The 23,091-nt window shown below is 43.5% G+C and overlaps 2 protein-coding genes across 7 annotated transcripts in view; one reads left to right on the top strand and one right to left on the bottom strand.

The window, feature by feature from the left end:
- The window catches only part of STRN3 (striatin 3), a 115,855-nt gene extending 112,296 nt beyond the window's left edge, over nucleotides 1-3,559 (bottom strand). For 2 of the 5 annotated variants that reach the window (XR_007727425.1, XM_050797830.1), the window contains exon 1: nucleotides 2,962-3,559. Coding sequence is in view for 4 of the 5 variants with exons in the window: in XM_050797830.1 (XP_050653787.1) it covers nucleotides 2,962-3,243 (282 nt within the window). In the remaining variant the exon portion in view is untranslated. The remainder of the gene's footprint in view (nucleotides 1-2,961) is intronic. The other 3 variants (XM_050797833.1, XM_050797832.1, XM_050797834.1) reach the window with 2 other exon arrangements.
- AP4S1 (adaptor related protein complex 4 subunit sigma 1) overlaps nucleotides 2,464-23,091 on the top strand; it is a 75,449-nt gene continuing 54,821 nt past the window's right edge. For both annotated transcript variants that reach the window (XM_050797848.1, XM_050797847.1), the window contains exon 1: nucleotides 2,464-2,843. The gene's annotated coding sequence lies outside the window, so the exon portion shown is untranslated. The remainder of the gene's footprint in view (nucleotides 2,844-23,091) is intronic.

Here is a 23,091-nt window from a genome sequence, read left to right as displayed (position 1 = left end):
GACTTAACTTGATTTCTTCATTTCTACGGGGGGAATCTCCTGAATTTTCTATTTTCAGGATTTTCAAAAGCTGGTCTAGAATAGTGATTTGCAAATCCTAGTGTCTTTTCCATGACAAGATTTAATGAATCTACTATGAAATTACAAAAAAGAAAAGTGTAGTGTAGTGATTTTTCTCTGTAACAGGCACTACTGTGAAGAAAGAATCACTTGTAGAACTTTAAAAAATACGTAGGCCTCTCATTCTCTGGAGATCTGGACTGATCTAGGGCTTGAAGTGGACTGTCTGTGGAATTTTGGTAATTCATGTTATATAAAAGTTAAGAAACAACTGTCCTACGACCTTATTAACAATGCTTTACCTGAGTTCAAGGTAAGGAAGAATCAGAGACAGAAGAGCTTTAAGACATGATCCTTTGGTTTCGTTCCAAGTTTCTAAGACCTTTACTATAAATTCTTTTTACGGAGAACAGAATCATACTGCAAAGTTCCTTTTAATATCTCTCCCAAAGCCAGGGAAAAAAATATTCCCCATTAAAATTTTACATCAATATGGGGTATTCCTTAAGCTCATGTTCTCTATTGAAACTATTCCATAATTAACACTTTAAAAATATGTGTAGATGGAATCGCACCGGAGACTGCACATAATAATATGTAAGTTGTCTTAATTCTAGATTGTCTTTCTTAAAAATAAGTTTAGGTTTACAGTAAAAATCCACTGATGCTTCACTACATCCTCCCACAAATATGTATTCAACACATACATTTTAAAATATGCATCTCACAAGCAATCTCAGTAGACTGAAGGCACCTAAGGCAAATTCAATATTCCTGATAGAAACTAGAAACCTTATTAACTAAGTTAACCCAATAAAACATTTTAAATATATAACACAAAAAAAACCAAAGCCATCGTGAACATTTTACTCCAAAAGAATCAGTACGAAATAAGTCTAGAAACAGTGTAGGACTTCTTCAAAACAAGGAAACAAACAAAAACGTAGGATGGCTAATAACAGAACTACTGTACCAATAGATCTGAAAGCAAGCAAGCAAGCAAAAAGAATCTTCCTTAAAATACTTTGCTGCTGCCGTTAAGGAGAGGAGACCAAGAAGGGAAAGCAAATGCTAGAGCAGGCAATAAAGGCTTCTTTAATATATAGTATAGGTTTTACTAATTTGCGCACAAGATATCTTTCTTCTCAGCTGCTCACATTAGTGAAGTTTATGGGTGAAAAATGCAATTGTTAACTTAAAGAGTGTTAAAATCAAAACTTGCATACAATAGTACAAAGGTCAAAGAAACCATAGCAGGGACTGGTGAAGTATTACTTAGTGAGCCTAGGCCTTAATGCATTTGTCAATCCAAATTTTAAGAACAAATGCCTAACTTTACTCACACAGAAAATTAAGTTTACAGTATGTAGTAGAAAGCTGTATATCAACAGAATTCTATAAATTTTAAGTATTTTAAAGCAAGACTGTACACAACTTAAAAGAAACCAGTTTTGACTTCAGCTTTTTTAAAGTTATGTAATTTTAAAGCCCAATATTATATCAAAACACAATTGTAAAGCTATGACTAACAAGTATTACAATTTTTTAAGACTTCATACAGTGTCAAAATACCCAAGTATTTTTTACTTTTGAAAAGTTTAACTTCACCCACTTTGTGCAGTCATATAAAAGTTTACTAGTTCAGAACCAAACTAAAGAGGACACCCTTTGTTTGAGGACACCCTTTCTAGTTAATCCAATCCTCCTCCTTTCAGCACTACATTTGCCTAACTATTCACCATAGGCATATGACATATATGACAGCAAATACTGCTTACCTCCTAAATATACAACAGTCTGAAGAACAGGTGCCATACTATTTAGACGCATGCTTTTTGCTTCTAAGCCTAAATTTGCCCTGGAAAGGTACTTAAAAATAAACACAAATACCTAAGAAAGTTAAATAATCCTTTCAAAAAGATGCAGCAATTTTGAGAACCAGGACATGAGCTGTTAACTACCAACAGCTTCCAAATGTGTAGCCTATCAAAGGTTCACATCATGAGGATCGAGTCAAACTCAACTATGAAGGGTCCTGAGAACATCTCACTTCTCCTGCACAAGTAACATGATATAACTACATTTCAGTTCAAGCGAATATTAAATCTCTTCAGTCGTTTCATAAGTACAGCATCGATCGTCTGGTTGGGTTTTTTTACGGATAAAGAGATGAGGAAAGGAGATCTAGTGAAGAGTACTGTGAAAAGAAAAATTCAGTGCTGAAAGTGTTGATGAGTCACTAAGTTAAGTAATAACTACAGAAAATCCAAGTGACTAAGGCAGCATCTCAGGTAAGAAAGTACTTAAAAAGTTGACGATGGGAAATAAAACTTCACAGGTCAGTCCCAAGTCACTGTGCACCGTAGCAGCCCAGGAAAGAAGCGTGGCTGTCAAGGGGCAAGTGCGTACCAAGACTGAGGGAGGGGGCCAGATATGCCAAATCGGAAAGGGGGGGTGGTCCGGAAAAGGGGGGTAAGATGCCTATCCTAGTCATTCTCGTCAGGCTCTTCATCTCAAGAGGAACAAACAAGAGTAAACTCTGGGTCGAGAGGCCCCAAACCGGACTCTCCCACAGAAAGGTGCTCGGCCCCAAGCCCCGGAGACCCGGGAAGGCCGCCTCCAGAGGAGCCCCCGCAGACGCCATACTAAAAGCCAAAATGGCTGCCCGGAGGAGGCCCGCACCGCGTAGCTAGTGAAGGTTGGGGAGCAAGCTTCTGCGGGAAAGAGGGAGGGGGACTCCAGGAAAAGCCGTTGAGAGGACCATCACACCCCGAGCAGCACAGGTAGGTTCCGCTCGGCCTCCCAAGGCACTGGCTCCGGCTGAGGGGAGTCCCCGGCCCCACCCCCCGGCCGGGAACCCAGCCGCCGCAGCCGTCCCGCACACCGACCCCAACGAGGTACCTGCAGTTCGGCCCGTTCCACCTCCCAGTGCGCCCGCTCCATCTCGAACCGAGCCCACTCGTGCTGGATGTAGTGCAGTATCCCCGGGATAGTGTACTGCTGCGGCCGGGACAGCTCGGGGCCTGCCGCGGGACCCGCTCCCTCGGAGGCCGGAGGACCCCCGCCGCCCGCCGCTCCGTTCCCCCCTGGCGGAAGGCCCAGGTTCCCCCCAGGTCCCTGCTGCTGCCGGGGAGGGGCCGCCATCCCCGGGCCGCCACCACCGCCTCCGGCAAGCTCGTCCATTGTGTGTGGGGCCCCGGCCGGGGCGCAGGGCGAGACGCCGACAGCTGGGGGAAGGGCCGGAGAGGGTGGCCCCGCGCTGGCTGCGGGGCGGAGGCCGGCCGGGAGAGGGGCGGGGAAGGGGTCGTTACTGTGTGCCTGCCGTGGGTCAGAGCAGGGAGCTGCCGGCCGCCGCCATTACAGTCCCTCCTCCATCTGCCCGTCTCACTCACTCACTTTAGGGGAAGGGGGGCCGCGGCGGGAGGGGTGGGGGGAGAGTTGGGAAGGGGATAGGCGGAGGGCCGTCACTAGCGCACAGCATGCTGGGTAGCGAACGCAGCCTCACGCTTAATCGCCAAATAGAGTCCGGCCTCACCCTACGCCGGCGCACTGAGAACGCAACCCGGGTCGCCGTTAGAGGGCGGGGAAAGAGCTCGGGCTCCGCCTCTAGGCCGGCGTATTGACCCGATGCGGTGTCTGCCGGCAGCTACGGGGCGCCGGGGCTCCGACTTTGGCTTTTGGAAGCGAGGCGGCCGTAGGCTTCCTGGTTATCAGTTTCCTTCGAGCAGGCCGTCCCCAGGCGCAGTTTCTTTCCCAAGGGTCTCTCACCCGTGTGCCGGGCTTCGGAGCTTGTTATTAACCTGGCTGGTCGCTCTGGCCGACCGCAGCCCGTCTCGGATTCCTGACGTTTCTATTTCATTCTTTGGGTGTTTCAGGCAGTCCCAAGGGTGGGCCCTTTTTCCCTTCCTGTCACTGGCTCTGTCTCTGGTTTCTTAGCACCAGTCAGTTCTCTTCTGGCAAATAGCCAAGATCCTCCGGCTGTGGTTACTGATTCCTCCTCTCCGTCTCGAGCCTGGGCTTTGGTACCGTTTCTGTGCGCTGGGTCGCGCGTCGTAACTTATTCCACTTTGCGTCCCCTCTTCTTTCCTTTTCTGGAATGGGTTGTGTTTCGGGGGGTTGGGAGAGGGGGAGGAGCGATTTTTTTTTTTCTTGGGAGAAGAAGAGGTAGTGAATTCCTTTAGATCTTGACGATGGTAGGTAGAGGGAGAAAAGTTTGAAGGAGACTGGCTAGACTAACAATTTGATATCTTAGAAATGAATGGGCTCACAAATATTGTCATCAATAGACTATTTTGATCGAAACAGAAAATAAAAGCATTGTGAGTACAACTTAAAATCCTAGATGGATGTTCTCCTGGGTCATTAAATGTTTAAGTGAATATGGCCGGACGCGGCTGCTCAAGCCTGTAATCCCAGCACTTTGGGAGGCCGAGGTGGGCGATCACTTGAGGCCAGGAGTTCGAGACTAGCTTGGCCAACATTGTGAAACCGCATTTCTATTAAAAATACAAAAATTAACCGGGCGTGGTGGCGCACGCCTGTAGTCCCAGCTCCTGAGGAGGCTGAGGCACGAGAATTGCTTGAGCCCAGGAGGCTGAGGTTGCAGAGAGCCGAGATCGCATCACTGCACTCCAGTCTGGCGACAAAGCGAGACTCCGTGTCGGAAAATTTTTTTTAAAAGTTTGAGTGAATGTAATATACGCATAAGAGACAAGGCTAATATTTTAAGTACAATCGTGGGTATTTTTATGTGCTTAGTTTCCTAGAAAATATCCTAATGCACTAGAATGTTTCTAAAAATTAATATAGCTAAGAAGCATTTATTTGAAAAATAAGACAAAAATAATTAGCAACATAAGGAAATTAGGTTCGGTAATTATATTAATAGCGATACAGGAAAATTGCATTTAAGATCTGTTACTTTTTAAAATTTTTTTCTTTGTTGCAAAAGCCAATAAAACTTGTACTATGGAGTATGCACTACCAACCAATCAGGAAATAATTTCAAAGAGATAAAGTAATTCATCTTATTTTATCATGTCTGCTTTACTGTTATTACAGTATAATGGAAAGCAGATTGGACTTGTTACTCATGCTGCCATGTTTTATTTATATATGAAATGAGATATTAGATCGTAGTACTATAATGCTAGGGACTATTTCTTCAAATTATTATTTTATTTATTTTTTTTTGAGACGGGGTCTCACTCTGTTGCCCGGGCTGGAATGCAGTGGTGTAATCTCTGCTTATTGCAACCTGGAGCTCCCTGGCTCAGGTGGTCCTCCCACTTTAGCCTCCTGAGTAGCTGGGACTACAGGCGTGCATCCACCACGCCCAGCTAATTTTTGTATTTTTTGTAGAGACGGGGTTTTGTCATGATGTCCAGGCTAGTCTCCAATTACTGGGCTCAAGTGGTCCACCCCCGTTGGCTTCACAAAGTGTTAAGATTTCATATTTCTTCAAATTATTAAAGTACTATTTATCTTATAGTTACCAACATACAACCTGTTTATTCATCCGATTCCTTTTTAGGGGGCCTCATAGCACATAAAAAGCTTGGAAAGATTATGCTGCCTCAAAGACATATATACACACACACACACACACACACACAGAGACATTTGTGGCCGGGTGCGGTGGCTCACACCTATAATCCCAGCACTTTTGGGAGGCCGAAGCGGGCAGATCACTTGAGCTCGGGAGTTGGAGACGAGCCTGGCCCACGTGGCAAAACCCTGTCTCTACCAAAAAAATACAAAACTTAGCTGGGTGTGGTGGCACTTGCCTGTAATCCCAGCTACTCCAGAGGCAGAGGTGGCAGTGAGCCGAGATCATGCCACTAAACTCCGGCCTGGGCAAAAGAGAGAGTGAGATTCCATTCCAAAAACAACAACAACAACAAAGAAAACCATCTGTGAGAGTGGGTGACCTGATGATAGCATCAAAAGAAGACTAACATGCACACTTATGTGTCCCATTGGTACCTTGAGCTTAAGGAAAGACTGGACTTATTATCCTTTTTGCCTCCTCACCTACCCTCAAAACAAAAACAAAACCTCTACTTCTATTATCTACCTTATTAAGTGACATTACATCCAAACTTGAAGCCTAGCAGTCATTCTAGCACCCTTCACTCAGCCCCCACAATCCAATTTCTTTCTCAGTGATATCTTTCCTATGGATTCTATTATCTCTCTATACTTAGTTTAAACCTTCCCACCTCCGTTCTACCCCCACTTTGCACTATCACTGCTGCCTGATTGGTCTTCCTAAAATGAAGATAAGATTCTGTCATTCCTCTGTTTAACATAGTTGAGTGATTTCTAAATTTAGAATAAAGCCGAAATTTTAACATAGCATATAAATAGATCTAGATCCACCCTATAACCTAATCTACCGTAACACCATCATGCCACCTCATTCTTCTCTTCAGCCAAACTGCACTGTTTTTGGTTCCTCAAATGTATAATGCTATTTCATTCCACAGTGATTTAACACATACTGTGCCCCATTGACTATCTTCAAAACTCAGCTCAGATCGGGCACAATGTCTCACATCTGTAATCCCAACACTTTCGGGGACGGAGGTGGGAGGATGGCTTGAGCCCCAGGAATTCGAGACCAACCTGGGCAACATGGCAAAACCCCAACCCTACTAAAAATACAAAAATTAGCCAGAGTGGCCACGTGAGTCTGTAGTCTCAGCTACTCTGGAGGCTGAGATGGGAGAATCACCCGAACCCAGGAGGTCCAGGCTGCAGTGAGCCATAATTGATTGCATCATTGCGCCAGTGCACTCCAGTCTGGGCAACAGAGCAAAACCCTGTCTTAAGATAAACAAAACCCTCCCCCCAAAAAAACTCAGCTCAAGTGTTACTTTGTCCAAGAAGCCTCCATATCCCTGAATTCTTTAGAATCACTATTCTATTCTAGTAGCCTCCCTCCTATGCTTATCTCTTTTTTTCTTTAATCTTTTTTTTTTTTTTCTTTTTTGAGACTGGGTCTCACTCTGTCACCCAGGCTGAAGTGCAGTGGCACGATCTTGGCTCACTCCAGCTTCAGCCTCCCCGGCTCAAGCGATCCTCCCACCTCAGCCTCCTAAGTAGCTGGGACCACAGGTATGTGCCACCATGCCCAGCAAATACTTTTGTATTTTTTGTAGAGATGGGATTTTGCCATGTTGCCCAGGCTGGTCCTGAACTCCTAGCAAAGTGCTGGGGTTACAGGTGTGAGCCACTGCACAGGGCCTTATCTCTTTAATACTTATTACACTGTATTTACACCATCTGTGTACTGATCAGTAACACTCATACTAAACACTCCAAAAGCAATACTTACACATAATGAGTACTCAATTTTTGTTTTATTCCTTTCTATTTTTTGTAGAGAGGGAGTCTCACTGTGTTGCCCAGGCTGATCTTGAACTCCTGGACTCAATCTTTCCTCCCATCTCAACCTCCCGAGTAGCTAAGACTACCTGTACACACCACCACTCCAGGCTATTTTTTGTTTTTAATTTTTTGTAGAGATGGGAGTCTCACTATGTTGCCAGGGTTGGTCTCCAACTCCTGGCCTCAAGCAGTCCTCCTTCCTTGGCATCCCAAAGTGCTAAGATTACAGGCATGAGCCACTGAGCCCAGCCCATTTTTTTTATTTTTTAAGAAGTATTGATTGGCTACGACTTTTCAGGTGCTCTACTGCTCCCTGCTGATCCACTATGACCCAGACACGTAATCTCTGCCTTCACAGAGTTTCTCGTCTAATTTTAGGCAAATTACTTAGCACCAGCCACTCTGGCTTCCTCAATATTTTGTCCTGATCTGTCTTGAAACTACCTTTCTTGAAACTTCAAGTGTGCTGCCTATTTAAAGAATTACAATGGAATGTGTCTACGTTCATTTTAATCATGGTTTTGTAAATATCAATAATCCAATTGATATGGTTCGGCTCTGTGTTCAAACCCAAATCTCATCTCCAATTGTAATCCCCACGTGTCAAGGGAGGGAGGTGATTGGATCATGCTGTTCTCGTGACAGTGAGTTCTCAGGAGATCTGATGGTTTTATAAAGGGCTCTTCTCCCTTCACTTTCTCCTCTCTCCTGCCCTTCATGTAGGATGTACTTGCTTCCCCTTCTGCTGTGATTGTAAGTTTCCTGAGGCCTCCCTAGCCATGCAGAACTGTGAGTCCATTAAACCTCTTTCCTTTATAAATTACCCAGTCTCAGGGAAGTTCTTTATAGCAGTATGAAAATGGACTAATACAGCAGTCTTTGACTTCATCCTTCCTAGACCGTAAAGTCATTTATCTGCAGGATTGCAGCCTCGTAGAAGGGAAGGACCTACACCCCTCTCTTTCAAAACTGTACCCCAAGAGTCTGGGAAAGGGTGGATCTTCAAATGTTTGATGAATAAGTCAAATTTAGACTAGACTAATACGAATATTTTTTCTTCATGTCAATCATTTTTATTAGTTGTTACTGTCATTATACCAGTTGTCTCTTAAGCTTCAATAACCAGAACTGCCCTGAGTTTTAAAAGTAAAGAATGCCAGTATTTCCTCCTCTATTGGAAAAATATTGTGTAATGTTGTGCTTTGGTTCATGATTCCTGATGACACTCGGAGCGAGCTTCTAGAATCTTGTCCTCCATAGATAATGAGCTCACCCAAGCCACATTATCACCTACAACTCACCTAACTGGAACTATCACCCTAAACTGTGGCTGAGTCATTTCCTCTCTTAAAGCTCACCTTTGAAACTTCCTATTTGTTCTGTCCTTTCATCAGTCCCGTTCATGCCTCCTCCATGCCCATAAGTTCTCCCAGTTTCAATCTATTGCTGATAATCTTCAACAATGCCTATTTGCCAGCCTGTGCAACATGGGGAGACCCCGTCTCTACAAAAAATAAAACAATTAACTGGGAATGATGGCAGGTGCCTGTAGTCCCAGCTACTTGAGCCCGGGAGGTTGAGTCTGCAGTGAGCTATGATCACACCACTGGGTGCCCAGCCTGGATGACAGAGCGGGACCTTGTCCCCCCGCCAAAAAAAGGAAAAAGAGCTGGGCGCAGTGGCTCACGCCTGTAATCCCAGCACTTTGGGAGGCCGAAGCAGGCAGATCACCTGAGGTCAGGAGTTCGAGACCAGCCTGGCCAACATGGTGGAACCCCATCTCTACTAAAAATACAAAAAATTAGCCAGGTGTGGTAGCAGGCGTCACCTTTGAAACTTCCTAAATAGGGCATCTAATCTTAGACACTGTGTGCTTATTCTATTTTGAACCAGAGAGGGACTTGTCATATTTTGTCTACATGTGTTAATGTCAACAAAGATAGGTTAAGGAATTCCAGGCTTTTAAATAAATCAGGAGTAGATAAAACTCAGATGTCTTCTTACCAGTTACTACAATACTTGATGTTCAAAGAGTGTTGACCCTGCCTCTAAGGACTGTATAGCTCCCTGTAATTACTCACCCAGAATGTACAGTTTTGCTTTTTTTTTTTTTTTTTTTTTGAGACAAAGTCTCACTCTGTTGTTGCCCAATTTGGGGTGCAGTGGTGCAATCTCGGCTCACTGCAACCTCCACCTCCTGGGCTCAAGCGATTCTCCTACCTCAGCCTCCCAAGTAGCTGGGACTATAGGCATGCACCACCATGCCTGGCTAATTTTTGTATTTTTAGTAGAGACAGGGTTTCACCATCTTGGCCAGGCTGGTCTTGAACTCCTGACCTTGTGATCCGCCCACCTCAGCCTCCCTAAGTGCTGGGATTACAGGCGTGAGCCACCATGCCCAGCCTTGTACAGTTTTATATCTTGCTGTCTAGGTACCTGGCATCCTTCTACCAAAGAGTTCAAATCAATTCACAAACACTAGTCATCTTTTTGCATCATCTGCAAAGGCTATAACAAGTATTCTTATCTCCACAGTGAAGAAAGAAAGCTGAAGAGCTCTTGATCACTTCAGTAAGTCCTTAGTAGAAGTTCTCGCTCTGGCTGGGCGCGGTGGCTCACGCCTGTACTCCCAGCACTTTGGGAGGCCAACGCGGGTGGATCACCTGAGGTTGGGAGTGCGAGACCAGCCTGACCAACATGGAGAAACCCTATCTCTACTAATAATACAAAGATTAGCCAGGCGTGGTGGCGCATGCCTGTAATCCCAGCTACTCAGGAGGCTGAGGCAGGAGACTCACTTGAACTCGGGAGGTGGAGATTGTAGCGAGATCGCCCCATTGCACTCCAGCCTGGGCAACAAGAGCGAAACTCCATATCAAATAAAAAATGAAAAAATAAAAAAAAAGTTGTTCTCGCTCTGAGTGTATATGTGTATTTGGAAACTGGAAAGTCTCCCTGCACAGTTCTGCCTACTGCCATCCTATCAATGGGTTCAATATTACTATCTCTGGTTCTCAAATCATTTATGTGTTTGAAATTATTTTTAGATAGTTTTGAGGTGATCCAGTCACTCAGGGAAATTACATAGTGTTTAATTTTTTTTTTTTTCAGACAGAGTCTCGCTCTGTCACCCAGGCTGGAGTGCAGTGGTGTGATCTTGGCTCACTGCATCTCTGCCTCCTGGGTTCAAGCAATTCTCCTGCCTCAGCTTCCTGAGTAGCTGGGACTACAGGCGTACGCCACCATGCCCAGCTAATTTTTGTATTTTTAGTAGAGACAGGATTTTACCATGCTAGCCAGGCTGGTCTTAAACTCCTGACCTCATGATACACATGCCTCAGCCTCCCAAAGTACTGGGATTACAGGTGTGAGCCACTGCACCTGGCATAGTGTTTACATTTGTAAGCAGAGAGAGCAAAGTATTAGACCCCAGAGAAAGATCTTTAAGAAGAGCTGATGTGTTCAGAAACCAAAGAAGCAAAATGTTTAATGCACGTGGTACAGAAAGGAGGCAGCTTTGACCTGCACCATACTTTAACCTGCCAAATAAGATCTACTTCTCATTATAGTGATTGGCTTTGGCTAAGAAAATTGTAGAAACATAGGCAGGGCACTTGAACCCTTTGGATAAATATTGTAAGGAAAAGAACCTTCACAGATTATAGAAAATAGATACCAAACCTTTAGGATACTCAGCATGCTGTATAAAATTTTAGTCCAAGTTCATTCTGGAATTGTCTCCTGGGTAATATGAGTAAGAAAAAAATAGGCTGTGAGCCGGGCGCGGTGGCTCAAGCCTGTAATCCCAGCACTTTGGGAGGCCGAGGCAGGCGGATCACAAGGTCAGGAGATCGAGACCACAGTGAAACCCCGTCTCTACTAAAAATACAAAAAATTAGCCGGGCGCGGTGGCGGGCGCCTGTAGTCCCAGCTACTCAGGAGGCTGAGGCAGGAGAATGGCGGGAACCCGGGAGGCGGAGCTTGCAGTGAGCCGAGATCGCGCCACTGCACTCCAGCCTGGGCAACAGCGTGAGACTCCGTCTCAAAAAAAAAAAAAAAAGAAAAGAAAAAAATAGGCTGTGATAATATTGTTTAATAGCTAACTCATAGAGATGTCAAAATTGAAAAGGAAAAAAAAAGATTGCCTGGAGCCAAGTCCCTCCTGGACATTGGCTAAAAATGAACAACCAGGTCTGTAAACGTAAGAGCAAAATGACTGGAAAATGTGACTGACTGGGAAATTGCCAAAAGTTTGCTAGGTAATAATTTAACAGGCTTGGTTTGTCTGTCATTGAAGCAGCAGGGTGAGTGTTCCAAAGAAGGACACCAAACATGGACACCTGGCCCAGTAAATCTATGCTAAAGACAGTGTTCCTTTGGAGAATATGTTAAATTGGCAAAAAGTCTCAAAAACATATTTTTTATAACAACATATTTTTAAATGATGGTAACCTTTAGTTTTGGCTTTCTGTTAATAGAAAGTACATGACAATTATCTCAACAACAAAAAAAGACTGAATAATTCTTTTTAGGCATTTAAAATAACTCCTACTGCTCTTTGCTTCTTTTGTTTTATAGTTTTTATAGTTTTATAACAATTGGATATTTTAAATTGTGTTATATAATGTTGTGCCTAGTTTTTTTTTGTGGGGGGGAAACAAAGTCTTACTACATTGCTCAGGCTGATCTTGAACTCCTGGCCTCAAGGAATCCTCTTGCCTCAGCCTCCCAAAGTGCTGGGATTACAGGCGTAAGCCACTACACCTGTGCCTAGAAGTTTTGTACTTAACTTTTTTTTTTTTTTTTTTAGACGGAGTCTTGCTCTGGAGTGCAGTGGTGTGATAATGGTATGGTGCACTGCAACCTCCGCCTCCCGGGTCCGAGCGATTCGCCTGTCTAAGTCTCCCAAGTAGCTGGGATTACAGGCGCCCGCCACCATGCCCAGCTAATTTTTTTTTGTTTTTTTTTCTTTTTGCATTTTTAGTAGACACAGCATTTCACCACTTGGCCAGGCTAGTCTTGAACTCCCAACCTCAGGTAATCCGCCTGCCTTGGCCTCCCAAAGTGCTGGAATTACAGGCGTAATTGTAATTACAGGCCACCGTGGCCGGCCCCACTTAACTTTTTATTTTGAAGAACTTCAATTATGGAAAAACAACAAAAATCTAATGAACTCCCATTGCACGATTTTGTCATCTTATTTCATCTACTTTTTTTCTGTGTGAAGAAATGTTTAATGTAAATACCAGACATTATAATATTTCATTGGTACATAGTTCTCCAAGTATCTTTAACAGATTAGGCGTTTTTGCTTCTCTTTTTTTTTTTAACAAAACACCATACCATTATCACACCTACAAAATTAATGGTAATTCCTTTTTTTTTTTTTTTTGAGATGGAGTCTAGCTCTGTCACCAGGCTGGAGTGCAGTGGCAGGATCTCGGCTCACTGCAACCTCCGCCTCCCAGGTTCAAGGAGTTCTCCTGTGTCAGCCTCCCGAGTAGCTGGGATTACAGGCATGTGCCGCCACACCCAGCTAATTTTTGTATTTTTAGTAGGGACAGGGTTTCACCATGTTGGCCAGGATGGTCTTGATCTCCTGACCTCGTGATCCACCCACCTCAGCCTCCCAAAGTGCTAGGATTACAGGTGTGAGCAACCACACCCAGCCAGTAATTCCTTTATATAATCTAATCCTCAGTCCATATTTGATTTCCCCCAATATCTCAAAAAACAATTTTTTTTAAAAAAAGATGGTAATTTCAAATCAGGATCCAAACAAAATCTATACATTTCATTTGGTTGTTATGTCTTTAGGTCTTTTTTTCTTTTTTAATGTGCCTTTCTATGACCCCCCCTCATTGTCATGCCATTTATTTATTGAAGAGACTAGATTATTTATCCTGGAGAATTTCCCACATTTGGATAATTACAATCTTATATTATCATTTAATATATTATTTCCTCCTCCATATTTTCTATTTTTATTTTTTAAAAATATTCGAATATACTGTTGCATCATGAATTAATTAGTAACAAAAAGAAAAAATAAATCATTTGTTCAGTAGCAATAGATAACCAAACAATAAATAAATAAAAAGAAAAAAACTAATAATCTAAAACTTTTGATAGAGATGGGCTCTTACTCAGGCTGGCCTCAAATTCCTGAACTCAAGCAATCTTTCCGCCTTGGCCTCCCAAAGTGCTGGGATTACAGGCGTGAGCCACCATACCTGGCCTATATTTTTTATTAAGTTTTTATTTTTTATTTTCTTGGCAAAAATGCTTATTTGGGGATACAGCATACTTCCTGTGGCGTTACACCAGGTGGCACATAATGTCTAGTTATCTGAATTTTAGTATGTTACTAAATTTGATTAGACTGACCTAGCTATTATTGTCAGCTTTAGCTAGCTAGCTATTAACATACATACTGTATTCTACCTTGCTCTGTACAGGGCCTGTCCTGCAAAGGAAATTCTACTAGGTGTTTCTGGGAGCTTTAGGGTCATTCCCTGCAACAGGGACCCTACCAGTCTTCCATTTCCCACTATGATTCTTAGTTTCATACTCACTTCTAGTGGGGCTCCTTTTTTAGGTGATGACTTAAGTGATTTCTGGGTTTCTTGGTTCTTGTGATGCTCTCAAGTCCTCTTTTTCTTTTCTTTTCTTTTTTTTTTTTTTTAAGTGGAGTCTTGCTCTGTTGCCAGGCTGGAGTACAGTGGCGCGATCTCGGCTCGCTGCAACCTCCACCTCCTGGGTTCAAGTGATTCTCCTGCCTCAGCCTCCCAAGTAGCTGGGGCTGCAGGCGCGTGCCACTCTGCCTGGCTAATTTTTTGTATTTTTAATAGAGACAGGGCTTCACCACTTGGCCAGGATGGTCTCCATCTCTTGACCTTGTGATCCGCCTGCCTCAGCCTCCCAAAGTGCTGGGATTACAGGTGTGAGCCACCGTGCCCAGCCAAATCCTCTTTTTCTAACCTCCACTTCTGCCAGGACATGCCTTGCCTTGCACACACACACACAGACACGCACACACACACACACACAGACACACACACACAGACACACCCTTCCCACCCTGACCTCTCCCTACCCTCCCCCTGTTCTTGTTGCTGCCTTAGTTTGGCCCCATCAATTAATTAGCGTCCTAGAGTTCCAGGGGACATTTTTTCATGTAGTTTTTGGTAGAGATGTTGTCTGTAGATGTTTTCTTTTGCTATCCTAGTTGTTTTCACTGTTTTTGTGAGGAGATTCAGGAAGATCCCAGAAGCACTCTGCTGCCATCACCACTACTTTCTTTGCTTCTCTTCACTCTTGCATTTTTAAATTTTAAATTGCCTGCTCTTTCTCCTTAAGTAATAATATATTCTAGCCCTGCTTTTGAAATATTTTCATCCGACCGCTATTAAAGTCGTTATGACATTTTTTACTAGTCCAAAGATGGTGAGATATAGAAGTGTAAATTTAAGTATGTATATCCTCTGGGCAACAGTCAGGCAGGCTCTTGTCTGACAATTTAAATTTATTTACATTTTTAGCTGGATGCAATGGCTCATGCCTGTAATCCCAGCACTTTGGGAGGCCAAGGTGGGAGGATTGCTTGATCCCAGGAGCTCAAGACCAGCCTGGGCAACATAGTGAGACTCCTGTCTCTACAAAAAATAAGAAAAAATTAGCCAGGTGGGCTGGCATATGCCTGTAGGCCTAGCTACTCAGAAGGCTGACATGAGAGGATCTTGAGTCCAAGAGTTCCATGGTGTAGTGAGCTATGATCACACCACTGTACTGTGGCCTGGGTGACAGAGGGAGACCCCGTCTCAAAACAAAACAAAGCAAAATTCATTTTTAGCAAGAGCTGTAACATGTTGCTACACTTTATTGTGAAATTCAAAATAGCATAAAGTGCTTCTGGACTAAGGACAACCAAGCAGGCCACCTAAAAAGTCTCTGTGTTCTACTCCGACAACTGATCTGAATGAGGATGGTACCAAGTTCAGACACACTTCTGTAAACGTGGCTTGGATAACATTTGCCTGGTATGTTTTATTTATTGCAAGTGGAAAGAGTGATTAGCTCAACTTTCTAAAAGAGAAAATCAGACTTAAGAATTTTGTTTTGGAAGTATTATTAGCTCTAATCACAAATGTGAAACACACTATAGTGAATATAGTAATTTAAACTTTATTGTCCTAAATTTTCACATTATCTGATTGAGCCACTTCTTTGACTCTGTTGAGATCAACTACAAGTAAATAATCTGTTAGAATTGTACCTTTTGTGGTGTGCTCCAGGGTCAAGATCTAAGCTACCAAAACATGCATATTAGCCATTGAAAGCTTTTATGTAGAGGGTACAACAGGCTGGATTTAAACCAGCGAATGGGGAGTGAAACTGTACATCCATGGTCTTGTTACAGCCATTACTGAATTAACTTTAACTAGTCTTGAAGCAAACCCAGAGGTAATGAGCTTTGGGTGAGCACGGACTTGAAAGCCATGCACTAAATGAAACTGGATCTTCCTCAACCATTTCACTGAGTGACCTTTGGCAAGTAATTAAATTTTCACATCTGTAAAGTGGAGATCAAAAGTCTCTGACTCACAGAGCTATGAGGGGGATTAAATGGGTATAGTTAAAGCATTCAAAACAATGCCTGGCACCTAATAAGCACTGTAAGCACTTCCTATTGTTATTATCCTCTGCTCCTGAGTTGGTGAGTTGGGTGGTATTAGTGTGTCTGGAATTGGTGGGTTCTTGGTCTCACTGACTTCAAGAATGAAGCCGCAGACCCTCGAAGTGAGTGTTACAGTTCTTAAAGATGGTGTGTCCAGAGTTTGTTCCTTCTGCTGTTCGGACGTGTTTGGAGTTTCTTCCTTCTGGTGGGTTCGTGGTCTCGCTGGCTTCAGGAGTGAAGCTGCAGACCTTCACTGTGAGTGTTACAACTCTGGATGCGCCATCTTTGAGAGCTGTAACACTCACTGCGAAGGTCTGCAGCTTCGCTCCTAAAGCCAGCGAGACCACGAACCCACCAGGAGGAACGAACAACTCCAGACATGCCGCCTTTGAGAGCAACACTCAACTATTCCGATCAGCAGGGTCCAAGGACCGTTGCGGGTTCTTGGGCAGGGATTGTTTCTGCTGCTGCGTTGGTGAGCGCAACTATTCCAATCAGCAGGGTCCAGGGACCGTTGTGGGTTCTTGGGCAGGAGGAGAAACAAAACAAACCAAAACTGTGGGCAGTTTTGTCTTTCAGATGGGAAACACTCAGGCATCAGCAGGCTTACCCTTGAAATGCATCCTAAGCCATTGGGACCAATTTGACCCACAAACCCTGAAAAAGAGGTGGCTCATTTTTTCTGCACTACGGCCTGGCCCCAATATTCTCTCTCTGATGGGGAAAAAGGGCCACCTGAGGGAAGTAAAAATTACAATACTATCCTGCAGCTTGACCTTTTCTGTAAGAGGGAAGGCAAATGGAGTGAAACACCTTATGTCCAAGCTTTCTTTTTGTTGAAGGAGAATACACAACTATGGAAAGCTTACAATTTACATCCCACAGGAGGACCTCTCAGCTTACCCCCATAGCCTAGCCTCCCTATAGCTCCCCTTCCTATTAATGATAATCCTCTATCTCCCCTGCTCATAAGGAAATAAGCAAAGAAATCTCCAAACGCCCACAAACCCCCTGGGCTATTGGTTATGTCCCCTTCAAGCTCTAGGGAGAGGAGAATTTGACCCAACCTGGGTACATGTCCCCTTCTCCCTCTCTGATGTAAAACAGATCAAGGCAGACCTGGGGAAGTTTTCAGATGATCCTGATAGGTACATAGATGTCCTACAGGGTCTAGGGCAAACCTTCGATCTCGCTTGGAGAGATGTCATGCTATTGTTAGATCAAACCTTGGCCTTTAATGAAAAGAATGCGGCTTTAGCTGCAGCCTGAGAGTTTGGAGATACCGGGTTTCTTAGTCAAGTAAATGATAGAATGACAGCCAAAGAAAAGGACACATTCCCTACCGGTCAGCAGGCCATACCCAGTATGGATCCCCACTGGGACCTCGACTCAGATCACGGGGACTGGAGTTGTAAACATCAGTTGACCGGTGTTCTAGAAGGACTAAGGAGAATTAAGAAAAAGCCCATGAATTATTCAGTGATGTCCACCATAACTCAGGGAAAGCAAGAAAATCCTTCTGCCTTCCTTCAGCAGCTATAGGAGGCCTTAAGAAAATATACTTCCCTGTCACCTGAATCACTCGAGGGTCAGTTGATTCTAAAGGATAAGTTTATTACCCAATCAGCTGCAGATATCAGAATAAGACTCCAAAAGCTAGCCCTGGGCCCTGAACAAAATATGGAGGCATTATTAAACCTGGCAACCTCGGTGTTCTATAATAGGGACCAAGAAGAACAGGCCCAAAAGGAAAAGCGAGATCAGAGAAAGGCCGCAGCCTTACTCATGGCCCTCAGACAAACAAACCTTGGTGGTTCAGAGAGGACCGAAAATGGAGCAGGCCAATCAGCTGGTAGAGCTTGTTATCAGTGTGGTTTACAAGGACACTTTAAAATAAGACTGTCCAATGAGAGACAAGCTGCCCCCTCGTCCATGTCCACTATGCCGAGAGCGAGCAAGGGCTGCCAGCTTGCTGTCACCTCTCATTGGAACATTGTATTACCAAGAGTTAGTAATACTGCCTTCCAAATTATAGCAATGGAAGTCTTTCACGACCACCATCAAACATTGGGAGCATTAATGACTCACTTGTTTTTGTTTTTTAAAATGTAGAGGCTTTCTTCTTTTATCGTTTGCTTATTTGGTTTTTTGAGACAGTCTTGCTCTGTTGCCTAGCCTGGAGTGCAGTGGTATGATCTCAGCTCACTGCAGCCTTGACATCCTGGGCTCAAGTCATCCTCCCACCTCAGCCTCCCAAAGCACTAGGATTACAGATGACAGCCATGGAGCCTAGCCTTAATGTAGCTTTTACTTTTTTTTTACTTTTTTTGAGATGGAGTCTCGCTCTGTCTCCTAGGCTGGAGTGCAGTGGCGTGCTCTCAGCTCACGCAACCTCCGCCTCCGAAGTTCATGCAATTCTCCTGTCTCAGCCTCTCAAGTACCTGGGATTACAGGTGTGAGCCACCATGCCCAGCTAATTTTTGCATTTTCAGTAAAGACAGGTTCTGCCATGTTGGCCAGGCTGGTCTCAAACTCCTGGTCTCAGGTGATCTGCCCACCTCAGCCTCCCAAAGAGCTGAGATCACAGGCGTGAGCCACTGTGCCTGGCCCTAATGTGGCTTTTAAAAACACTTAATTTTAACTCAGGAAACACTTTATTTAATTAGGAAGGTCTTATACAATAGGTGTAGTTTTGATATTTTTTTTTTTTGAGACAGAGTCTCGCTCTATTGCCCAGGCTGGAGTACAGTGGCCGGATCTCAGCTCACTGCAAGCTCTGCCACCCTGGTTCACCCCATTCTCCTGCCTCAGCCTCCCGAGTAGCTGGGACTACAGGCGCCCACCACCTCGCCCGGCTAGTTTTTTGTATTTTTTTTAGTAGATGCGGGGTTTCACCATGTTAGCCAGGATGGTCTCGATCTCCTGACCTCGTGATCCGCCCGTCTCGGCCTCCCAAAGTGCTGGGATTACAGGCTTGAGCCACCGCGCCCGGCCAGGTGTAGTTTTATAGTCTTATTTTCTTGTATATTTTTAGGGGAAAATTCACATGGTAATTAATTTATCCCTAGGTAATATGAACATTAGAGTAAAAGACTTTGTAATGTTGAAACAAATTAATTGCATATAAATTATGGAGCAATTGTTTTACAGAAACAGTCTCCATAATCCCTATACTGCACTTAAATTCACTTACAGTCTACCAGTCAACTTGTCAGAGATACAGTTTTTGTAAAATCAAATTCCTCTGCATCTTTTTTTTTTTTTTTTCCTGAGACACGGTCTCACTGTCTCCCCCAGACCTGAGTGCAGTGACCTAGTCACAGCTGGCTGCAGCCTCAACCTCCCAAGGCTCAGGTGATCCTCCCCTCTCAGCCTCCCAAGTAGCTGGGACTGTAGGCAGGTGCCACCATGCCTGGCTAATTTTTGTATTTTTTGTTGAGATGGGGTTTCGCCATATTGCTCAGGCTAGTCCCTCCACATCTTAGTAAGCTTTCATTTATTTGTTTCTTCCTTAACACAAAGCTATAGGAAACACTGGTAAATTAAATTTTAATTCTAAAGTCCTTTGGTTTGATTTGAACTTAAAATCTATAACATTGCACTTGACCTTAAGAACACTCACAGAGCCGGGTGCGATGGCTCCCGCCTGTAATCCAAGCACTTTGGGAGGCCGAGGGGGGGTGGATCATGAGGTCAGGAGTTCAAGACCAGCCTGGCCAAGATGGTGAAACCCCTTCTCTACTAAAAATACAAAAATTAGCTCGGTGTGGTGTTGGGCACTTGTAATCCCAGCTACTCGGGAGGCCAAGGCAGGAGAATTGCTTGAACTCGGGAGGCAGAGGTTGTAGTGAGCCAAGATTGTGCCACTGCACTCCAGCCTGGGTGACAGAGCGAGACTCTGTCTCAAAAAAAAAAAAAAAAAAAGAATACTCACAGACTTGTCATTTGAATCCTAATGCAGTGCTGTTAGGTGATCACTGCCCATTAAATGAAGAGAAAAATGTACTATATGAGAAAAATCTATTTGCCTTTGTATGTCTTTCACAGTTTTTTTCATTTTATTGTATTTCTTAATTTTCAAGACTGTCATAAAACAATTTGGATTTAAATTGTGTCTTGGACCAGAATTTGATGAGACTTTTTGGTCAGTTTACCAAAATGGCTTTAGGTCAAGATCTGTGAGCCACGTGAAGCTTTATAAATTTTTCAGATATACTACTAGAAAAATGGTAGACCAGTTTTCTTTCACAGTTTTCATTGGGAATCAGATATCTAATAAAAATTAACAAATTTAGATAAGAAGTACACAACGTGGTGAAACCCCGTCTCTACTAAAAATACAAAATAGCTGGGCATGGTGGCGGGCACCTGTAGTCCCAGCTACTCGAGAGGCTGAGGTAGGAGAATGGTGTGAACTGGGGAGGCAGAACTAGCAGTGAGCTGAGATCGCACCACTGAACTCCAGCCTGGTTGACAAAGCGAGACTCCATCTCAAAAAAAAAAAAAAAAGTACACAAATATTTCAGAATCCAGAATATCTAGTTTGAAATATTTTGCTTGCTTGTTTATTTTTTTGTTTTTGAGACGGAGTCTCACTGTGTCACCCAGGCTGGAGTACAATGGCATAATCTCAGCTCACTGCAACTTCCACCTCCTGAGTTCAAGCATTTCTCCTGCCACAGCCTCCCTAGTAGCTGGGATTACAGGCACCTGCCACCACACCCAGCTAATTTTTGTATTTTTAATAGCGATGGGGTTTCACCATGTTAGCCAGGCTGGTCTCGATCTCCTGACCTCAGGTGTCCACCTGCCTCAACCTCCCAAAGTGCTGGGATTATAGGCATGAGCCACCATGCCTGACAGGTTTGAAATATTTTTAATTTGAGGGGAAAACTGGATTCACCATTTATTAGGAATGGGAAGTAATCTGTAGTAATCCTAGTTCTCCTCTGCAGTTCCTCCTTTGTAACATGACATGCATCACGACTCATTGCAGCATCACTATAGCACCTCCTGGGAGCATCCCAAACACAACAATTTTTGGTCCCCACTGCCTTTCTCTAAAATTAAGATACTGGATATTCTTGTGAATCCACAAGTTTGATGAAGAGTTTTCACCACTAAGCACAAATATTGAGTGGCTAATTTAGAACAATTGAGAATAAGATTCCCCTTGCAGGGCTTTTTCTTTTCCATTTCTAACCTATACCCACAGTTTGTCAAAGTGAGTATTTAATTCCCTATTTTAACATTATTTTATTTTATTTTTTGATACGAGGGGTCTCACTCTGTTGCCCAGGCTGCATCTCTGCTCACTGCAGCCTCCACCTCCCAGGTTCAAGCAACTCTCCTGCTTCAGCCTCCCTAGTAGCTGGGATTACAGAAGCACACTACCATACCCGGCTAATTTTTTTGTATTTTTAGTAGACACAGGGTTTTGTCATGTTGGCCAGGCTGGTCTCGAACTTCTGACCTCAGGTGATCCACATGCCTCAACTTCCCAAAGTGCTGGGATTACAGGCATGAGCCACCGCACCCGGCCAACATTACTTTAAATTTCTGAATAAATTACCCTTGGCACTGAAACCAAATAGAAGAAAGATAATTTTAGAAGAAGAAATTTTATTTCCATTTTGAAAGATATTGTTGTCTTCATTATATACAGTAATGGGAAGCTTGGGTCTGTTTGAACTAGCTTTTCTGTCCAAAGAATGGAAGATAGAATATGATGATCCAAGTTACTTTTAACTTTAAATGTAGGGAATAGATAGCAACAATGGCAAACACAAACATGCACACACAGGTACATAACACACTCTGGCCATTACCACTTTATATCTTTTTAAACTGTTCTTACCTCCTCTACCATCAGGGGATTCTGCTAGTCAGTTTCTCTCTGGCAAATGCTTGACAGTCTACTCTCAATCTCTCCATCCCCCACTCCACAGGCACAGAGATGATTAAGGAGTAAAAATAAAACAAGTACTTTCAATCAATCAATGTGATGATCTATTTATAGTATATAGATTCCTCATCCTCAGTTTTTCTCCCCAGCCTGCATCATATTCCTGTAAAAATATTTAAAATTCTTTAGTTCAACTCCCTAATTTAGGATAGAAAGTCTGACTTGAACTTCTTTGAAAATACAGTATCCTTTTCAGTAAAACATTTGACTTCCCTCTGCTTTATTAATGTTTACTTTAAAGTTGCAAATAACTACACTTATTTGGACTTAAATTGTATCTCGGACCAGAATTTGATGAGACTCTTCGGTCAATTTACCAAAATGTCTTTTACCAAAATGGCTTTAGATCAAGATCTGAGAGCCGTGTGAAACTTTAGAAATTTTTCAGATGTAACCGGGCGCAGTGGCTCATGCCTGTAACCTGTAATCCCAGCACTTTGGGAAGCCCAGGCAGGTGGATCACCTGAGGCCAGAAGCTCGAGATCAGCCTGGCCAACATGGTGAAACCCCGTCTTTACTAAAAATGCAAAAATTAGCTGGGCGTGGTGGTGCACGCCTGTAGTCCCAGCTACTTGGGAAACTGAGGCAGGAGAATCGCTTGAACTCGGGAGGCGGAAGTTGCAGTGAGCCAAGATTGCACCATTGCACTCCAGCCTGGGTGACAGTGTGGCACTCTGTTTCAAAAAAAAAAAAAAAAAAAAAAGCAACACACATACATATGTGTGTAATGCCAAATTAATCAAATATGGCTGAAATATTTGTTGAGTGACTCAAGACTTTAATAGAAAAAAGAAAAATTTCATCTAAAGCTACTTCAAATATACTTTGAATCATAAAGTAGCGATTTTGAGAGAGAGACTGAGAGGGGGTAGTGGATGGGAAAAAAGGTAGAATGAGTGACAGGTTTCTTGAAATCAGATTTCAGTAATCCTAGGACTGTAGTAGGGAGAATCTGTTGGGAAGAGAATCTTACCTACACTGGAGAATAGGATGAGAG

The sequence above is a fragment of the Macaca thibetana genome, chromosome 7, assembly GCF_024542745.1.
Source record: "Macaca thibetana thibetana isolate TM-01 chromosome 7, ASM2454274v1, whole genome shotgun sequence".
In the NCBI taxonomy this organism is placed as follows: Eukaryota; Metazoa; Chordata; class Mammalia; order Primates; family Cercopithecidae; genus Macaca; species Macaca thibetana.
Note: the sequence above shows the minus strand (reverse complement) of the source record. Positions and strands in the feature narration are given on the sequence as shown.